Source organism: Vipera ursinii (genome assembly GCF_947247035.1).
Source record: "Vipera ursinii genome assembly, chromosome: 3".
NCBI lineage: Eukaryota > Metazoa > Chordata > Lepidosauria > Squamata > Viperidae > Vipera > Vipera ursinii.
This window is the reverse complement of record NC_139516.1, coordinates 162,081,658-162,089,817: the sequence shown is the minus strand read 5'-3', so window position 1 is coordinate 162,089,817 and position 8,160 is coordinate 162,081,658. Positions and strand designations below refer to the sequence as shown.

Below are 8,160 nucleotides of genomic sequence, written 5' to 3'. Positions count from 1 at the left end.
GAAGACAAAGCAGTTCAGCAATGAGACCTAAATTTTTATTCATTCCCATTTCTTTCTTTTATGAATTTTCTGTAGATAGTAGATACGAAGTTTACTATCTATGCTGCAGAATCGAGTGCCCTGCTGCTTGCTTCTGTGACCCTAAACTGGTTTATGTTATCCGACAGCAGAATCTGTTCTCCCCATTTCAAATTTTGATGTACTACTTTCATCATAGCAAAATGAGCCGGAAGAGAACACAAATTTGTTGCTGTTTGATCCAAGTTTCTGAATGTAGCCCCATGTTTTCATTAGGGACTTATTATAGAATGGAAAATAATTATTTCCCCCATGTCGTTCTTCAGTGTATTCAGTGTTCCAACTCTGTTTTAATCCGGTATTAGCTAAGCAAATGGTCACTTTAAAAAAAAAGGGAGTTAGTTGCTTATCCAGTTCTTATTTTTTCCCACTGGCTGAAGAAATGAAATTCGTATACTTCATATATAATATCGCACAAGAAAAACACCAACATATATAAGTATTACTCAGGTTTCATTAATAAAGCTAGAAAGTTCTCAGTTGGTTCAAAAACAGAAAATCGGAAGCAATATTATATGATGATTTAATACAGGTCTGATTAGAATGCCATACACTGTTTTAACTTAAGCTTGCTTACAACTTCCACAATATCCACTCTTGCTGATGGTCCTTCTATTCCAATTTGAGAAGAAGCTATGAAACTTGCAATGTTTGCTTACATATCTTTTTGGTTAAAAAAAATTAAAAATATACATATGGTCATAAAGCCAGCTCCTGTACTAGGGAACTATAAGAAACCCATGTTATGCTAACTCTTCAAAAAAGCAGCCATAGCAGGGAGGAATAGCTATTTAAAAACTAGAAGACAGAGGTTAAAATGCCTGTTTTGCATGCATTGATTAAAAAATGCCAGTCAAAATTGTAAGTTACATAGAAGGAAACCTGCTGCAGAAGAATTATTTCTGCAGAGGAATTATTTTACTAAAATGTTTTAGCGATGTAGATGGAATGATCTAATAGAAAGTATTTGTTTATACTTTCAGGGCACTTTTGAAAGTAAACAAGGATTCCTGAAGACTAGGTACTCGAGCCAAATTTTATGATAAGAGTAAATGCAATAAAGAATATAAATGGACTATATTCTCACAACAGGCATGTGCAAAAATGGGATTCAGTAGGACTAAGGTGATTTTCAGTTTGGATTTATTTATTTATTTTATTTATTTATTCGTTTTATATACCGCCCTTCTCCCGGAGGACTCAGGGCGGTGTACAGAGCAAAGTAAGTATACAATAAACCAACAATAAAACAAATAAAACCCCAGATCTACAAATAAAACCCCAAATCTATCAGGCCAGGCCGGCTTGCTGGAATAGATAGGTTTTTAAATCTCGCCGAAAGGTGCGAAGGTCGGGGGCCATCCGGATTTCGGCTGGTAAGCGGTTCCAGAGGATTGGCGCACCCACCGAGAATGCTGTCTCCGTGGGGGTCACCAGCCGGCATTCTCTGACCGGTGGCACCCTGAGGAGGCCCTCTCTGTGGGAGCGCACAGGAAGGAGGGGTGTTGACGCTGGCAGTAGGTGCTCCCGTAGGTAATCCGGACCCATGCCATGTAGGGCTTTGTATGTCATCACTAGCACCTTGAATTTCACCCGGAAGGCAACTGGAAGCCAGTGCAGCTCACAAAGCAGAGGTGTAATATGGGAGTATCGGGGTGCCCCCAAAAGCGTCTGTGCAGCTGCACTCTGTACCAGCTGAAGCTTCCGAGTGATTCTCAAGGGCAGCCCCATGTAAAGAGCGTTGCAGTAGTCAAGACGAGAGGTCACAAGTGCATGGGTGACTGTACGTAAGGCATCCAGGTCCAGATAGGGTCGTAGCTGGTGCACCAGACGAACCTGAGTGAAAGCCCCCCTAGTCACAGCTCCTATGTGATCTTCTAAGGAGAGCTGTGAATCTAGGACACCCAGGTTGCGAGCCCTATCTACGGGGGGCAGTAACTCACCCCCAATATTAAGGGTTGGAATACTCTGAATATCCTGACATGCCGGTATGTACAGCCATTCAGTCTTGTCCGGGTTGAGTTGAAGCCTGTTCCTCCCCATCCATTCCCGGACCGCTTCCAGGCAACGGGACATCACGTCAAGGGCATCACTGATGTGGTTTGGGGTCGAGATGAAAAGCTGGGTATCATCAGCATACTGATGATAACCCACTCCAAAACCACGGATGATCTCACCTAGCGGCTTCATATAGATGTTAAACAGGAGAGGTGAGAGGACCGACCCCTGAGGAACTCCATAAATGAGAGGCCTCGGGGTCGATCTCTGGTCACCCACCAACACCCACTGTGAACGTTCCAGAAGGTAGGAGGAGAACCTCTGAAGAACAGTGCCTCCCACTCCCAATCTCCTGAGACGCCGAAGTAAGATACCATGGTCGATGGTATCAAAAGCCGCAGAGAGGTCTAATAGGACCAGGACAGAGGAATGACCCCTGTCCTGAGCCCGCCAGAGATCATTCATCAGAGCGACCAATACCGTCTCCGTGCTGTGTCCGGGCCTGAAACCCGATTGGTACGGGTCTAGATAATCAGTATCTTCTAGGAACAGAGGAAGCTGATGCGCCACTACGCTCTCAACAACCTTCGCAAGAAAGCGAAGGTTGGAGACCGGGCGAAAGTTGTTTAAAACAGCTGGGTCCAGGGAAGGCTTTTTGAGGAGGGGTCTCACCACCGCTTCTTTCAAGGCTGCGGGGAAACTGCCCTCTTTCAATGAAGCAGTTACCACTGCATGGATCCAGCCTCGTGTCCCATTCCGAGCCGAATAAACCAGCCAGGAGGGGCACGGGTCCAATAAGGATGTAGTGGAGCTTAGCTTCCTCATGATACTTTCTATCTCGTCCAGATTTAAACATTTAAACGATGTTATGAATAATGGCGAATATACTTGTCCCAGGATAATTTTGCAGGATCCAATCTGGGTCGGATTCTTAAAAAGCCACATAACAGGCACCATATAAATACCACACAGGACAGACCAAAGCACACACCACCTGCTACAGGAAGTTCCCTGAAGATGGGCTCCGACACGAGTCTGAAAGCTCAGAAGACAAAACTTCTTCTGGTCCCGGTGACCGACCCAGATTGGATCCTGCATAAAAGAAGTTATAACTAGGAACTCAACTGTTTGATTGGCACTTTGATGTAGGCTGACTCACATTCAGGGAAAAAGCCCTCAGTTAATAAGCTGATGAAATTTGGATAGATAATGCCTAAGCAGAAACTTTTTTTCTGTCCATTTTGATTTAGCATGAGAAAACAGCAAATACCATGTTAGGAAAAGGGCTGTACAAACTATTCAACAGAACTTTTTCATAAAGCCCTCTCTGAAATGTTAAGTTAAGCAGTCTCTTTGCTAGTCTTGATCAGCGATTTTAACACCTGTCTCTGCAAATGCCCTATGCTTCACTAGCGGACCCAGGAGAAGCATGGCCTATGCATCCCCTGTAGACAGATGAGGCCACCCTTTGAAGCATGGCTTCTTTAATATATCAAAGAGAGAGTCTTCATTCACACAATCACTTTAGGAGTATTTTATTTATTTATTTTATTAAATTTCTATACCACCCTTCTCCCAAAGGACTCAGGGCGGTGTACAGGGCAATAAAATGCAACATACAAAAGTTAAAAAGAAAATTAAATTAATTGGCCCTAACAATAAATAGTTAAAATAAACTCAAACCCTTAGTCCAGGCCGGCCTGTTCAAACAACCAAGTCTTCAGATCACGGCGGAAAGAGTGAAGGTTGGGAGCCGTCCGGAGCTCAACAGGCAGTTGATTCCAAAGGGCTGGCGCGCCCACAGAGAATGCTCTCCCCCTGGGGGCCCCCAGCTGGCAATCCCTGACCGACGGCACCCTGAGGAGGCCCTCTGTGGGAGCGCACAGGACGAAGGGAAGTTGACGCCGGCAGCAGGTGCTCCCGTAGGTAGTCCGGACCCATGCCATTTAGGGCTTTATAGGTCATCACCAGCACCTTGAATCTCACCCGGAGGGCAACTGGAAGCCAATGCAGCTCGCGGAGGAGAGGTGTTGTTACATGGGAGTATCGGGAAACCCCCATCACAACTCGCGTGGCCGCATTCTGCACCAGTTGAAGCCTCCGAGTGGTCCTCAAGGGCAGCCCCATGTAAAGAGCATTGCAGTAGTCTATCCGAGAGGTCACAAGCACATGAGTGACTGTATGCAGAGCATCCTGGTCCAGATAGGGCCGCAACTGGCACACCAGGCGAACCTGGGCAAAAGCCCCCCTGGCCACAGCTCCTACATGGTCTGCCAAACTGAGCTGTGAGCCAATTGCTTTGCAGAGCCATAATTAACCTAAACTATAGTGTACCTGAATGGCCAGTTTGCAATTTGAGAATGTTCTCCAGCTGTAGTAGAGCAATGCATGCGTATGAAAATCTGAACTACTTTGCAGATAGCGCAACACCAACTGTTTTCTCTGCCCTGTTATTCTCCCATCAACAGCTAGAGATCACAGTAGAGAAGGGCCACATCAGCATTGTGGTTGCCCTCGTGAGGGGGAGGTGGGTGTGGCTATGATGGGTGTGGCCTACTGGGTGGGTGTGGCTATGATGGGCGTGGCCTACTGGGTGGGCGCAGACAGCTCAACATCACTTGCTTCAGGGGTAGGACTGGGGCAGATTTGAGGGTCTCCAGCAGAGGATGGGACCAGGGCGAGTGCCGGGACATGGTTCCTCCCACCCTCCCATCCTGTTTTTCCTCCCTCCCTCCATTCTTTCCTCCCTCTGTTACTTTCTTCTTCCCTCCCACTCTCCATTCCTTCCTCCCTCCCTCCCTTCCTTTGCCTTCTCATCTCTTTCCTTCCCCTGCACTCAGGAAGGGGTGATGAGAGGGGGAGGGATTGCCAGCACTAATATGCTGCTGCTGGCCATTCCTATACTATGTGGGTGGGTGGGGGTGGTCCTGTTGAAAGGGATGCCTCGTGGCTGCAAGGCTGGAAGTGCTGGTGGGGGGGTGCTGATCTACAACCTGGTTGCGTCCATCAAAGCCAGAACACACTCAGCCTAAGATCCAGTGGAACCAGCAAGGAGCTGCCCCACCACCTCTGTCCTGCCCCCCCCGGGTGTGCGCACAGGAGATGGCCAGTGCCGGCTTCCTGGCTGAAGTCAGCCTGCAGGGCAAGACAGCCAGCAGGGATGCCGGACTCTATTTGTGTGCACACCCAGGGGGTGGGGTGGGGCTGCCCCGTGGATTTAAGGCTGAGTGTATTCTGGCTTTGATGGACGCCAACACTCCCCCCCACCAGCACCTCCACCCTCGCAGCCACAAGGCATCACTTTCAATGGCACAGATAGCAAGACTGGCAGCAACATGGCAGCACTGGCAATCTCTCCCCCTCCCATCACCCCTTCCTGAGCGTGGAGGAAGGAAAGATGAGGAGAGAAGGAAGGAAGTGTAACAGAGAAGGGAATTGGGGGGGGGATCGGCGCTTGCTGGGAGGCTTTGCCAGAGCTCTGGGGATTCAGCAGAGAGGTCAGGAGCTCCAGAGGCCTCCATGGTGGCTGGGGGCGGGGCTCTTGAGGAGGGATTTTTAAAGGGGAAGAGGAGATTGACTAGGGAAGAAGATTTTAGTTTCTCTTTTCCAGAGAGAAGCCAGAAGGAGGGAGAGCAAGATAGGAAGTTTATTCTCTGGAGAGAGAATAGAAAACCTTTTTGCCTTCCTACCTCGTTCTCTAACAAGTAATATGTTGATAAGATCAAATATTTTTCCAGAAATGAGAACAAATGCTTACTATTAACAAAATTGTGATATGAATGTTATAGCAGAGCATTTGAATATGATAAAAGAATAAGTCAAGTATTCAACTAGGCTACAGTTTTCTTAGGAGGGTGGTTACCATGAATACTGGCCATTCCTAGCATGTTTCAAGCAAGTTGGATGTCCTATTAAAGGACTGGGTAATAACTATATTAGGTTTTTTCTTTTCCAATAATCTGATCTGGTTTGAAATCTAATTGAACAGTTTGTGTGCACATGGACACCCATATGCTTAAACAAAGCCCTAGGCTTAACCAGAAAAAGCATACTTATAATTATGTTAACAAATTGAAGAAGGCCTTAGAACACGGGTGTCAAACTTGCAATGTCACGTGACATGTCGCGATCCATCACGACTTTTTCCCCCATTGCTGGCAATGGGGCGGGTGCGGTTTTGGCATGACGCATCCAGCCTCTGGGCCGGCAGTTTGACACCCCTGCCTTAAGAAAGTCAAGTTATAATTTGAAGGATTCACAGGAGGGCATTCTTTTACAAATTCCCATCCCAGTGTCTTACCTGCACTATAAACTAGCCACAGTCTCTTTATGCTGAGGTATTCACATAGCAGTAGCAATAGCACTTAAGACTTATATACCACCTCATGTTGCTTTACAGCACTCTGAGCAATTTACAATGTCAGCATATTGTCCCCAATAATCGAGGTTCTCATTTTGGTGACCTTGGAAGGATGAGTCAATCTCGAGCTCCATCTTAAGCATTTTGGCATTCGTAAATCCTAAAAATAGACACTTGCGAATAATCAGGGTTCAAAAGAACTGTATACAAACTGAGGCCAAGTCAGATTTCCCCACACGTTAAAATACCTGCATTGCAATTTGAGGCTATGAAAATATAAACATAAATACTAATAGTACAGCTGTTTTCTCCAATGGAATCAGGACGTTCAACTATTTTTTTAGGAAAACATGGGAATCAAAACACACTGACATAATCATGCTAATTTAAACCTGTATTTTTAGGCACATTTGAACACCGGAACAGGGTAAGGAGCTTTTATAAAAAAAAACTGTTCATGCTATCATGGGATTACATGGTATTAAGAGAAAGAAAGTTCATTCTTAATAAATTTTTTATTCTGAGAAGGAAAGAACGTTATCACAACAGTTTGAAATAGCATGATTAAAGACTGCAGCACTCCCACGAGTGGTCCAAGATATGTACAGTATATGAAGAAAAAAGTTGTACCTCAGAACCGATCATGATCAAGTTTAAAATACCTGACTAGAGGTACATGTGCTATTAGATTTCCTTCAGGTCATGACCAGCATGAAAAAAAAATCAAATATCAGGACACAGGTACTCAGCCTAGATTTTTGCTCACAGACACAGCAATATGCTGTGTTTAAGGGTTAAAATCAGATTATGATTTAATGTTGGCACTGAATCCTTAAAGTGAGAAAAATAAAACACCAAACTTCTACTTTTCCCTCATTTACACACATCAAAACTATTCACACTTAAGGATGTGCCCAGCTGCACACAAATTAAGTCTTTTCAAAGATTAAAAACTTTAATAGCTAATACTGGAGGCAGCTTCTTTGCTTCTCGGTATAAATCCTCCAGCTATTGGTTCCTAAGAAAGAAAGAGTTTGCTAAGGTAACTCTTTGACAGAAAACAAATGACAGTCTCTGGAAATCACTCCCTTTCTACACTGAAAATGCTCAGACAATTCAAGTTTCACATATTCAGGAAGACAGAAGATTTAAGGCTCTGGTGGCAAATACAATCCTCTGAGCGAAGTTTTTCTAGAGTCAAGATTCAACACATAACAGGTTTTTTTTCCCCCTTGACTCCAAAATTCTTGATCTCAGATTTAGATAGCATCCAACTGAAGTTACGTCTGGCAAGATATTCTCTCCTCCGTGGAAAAGAGGTTTCAGTAATCCATGTTAGGAGCACTTGACGATTGCCTACAATTTTGTAATGTTTGTTCTCTTTTATTAAAATTATATCAACATTCAGGAACTACTTTTAGTAAGTTGAAGAGGCTGTGCTCATAGCATCATCAGAAATTTTGGTACTGGCTGGGTGGATGCTTGCAAAATACTTGACATCACTGTCATTATCCATCTGGAGGGCCACAATTGTCTGCTCTACAGCCTCTTGATGGGAATTAACACACATCAGAAAGTATTCTGTATGAGGGGAAAGAAAAACAAAGGAAATGGGAAGGGAATGAGTTATTAGTCATGCCCCAATCAGCAAAATTAGGATGTTGCAGAAATGAAATGTAAGCTAAAGTCCACAGGAGCCAAGAGATTGTTTTCTTTTTCTCTCA

The 8,160-nt window shown here is 44.8% G+C and overlaps 1 protein-coding gene across 2 annotated transcripts in view; it reads right to left on the bottom strand.

Annotated features, from left to right (window-relative positions):
- Positions 1–6,386: 6,386 nt before the first annotated feature.
- PPP4R1 (protein phosphatase 4 regulatory subunit 1) overlaps positions 6,387–8,160 on the bottom strand; it is a 48,345-nt gene continuing 46,571 nt past the window's right edge. For both annotated transcript variants that reach the window (XM_083358746.1, XM_083358747.1), the window contains one exon: positions 6,387–8,017. In XM_083358746.1, the coding sequence (XP_083214872.1) occupies positions 7,854–8,017 (164 nt within the window). In that variant the 3' untranslated portion in view covers positions 6,387–7,853. The remainder of the gene's footprint in view (positions 8,018–8,160) is intronic.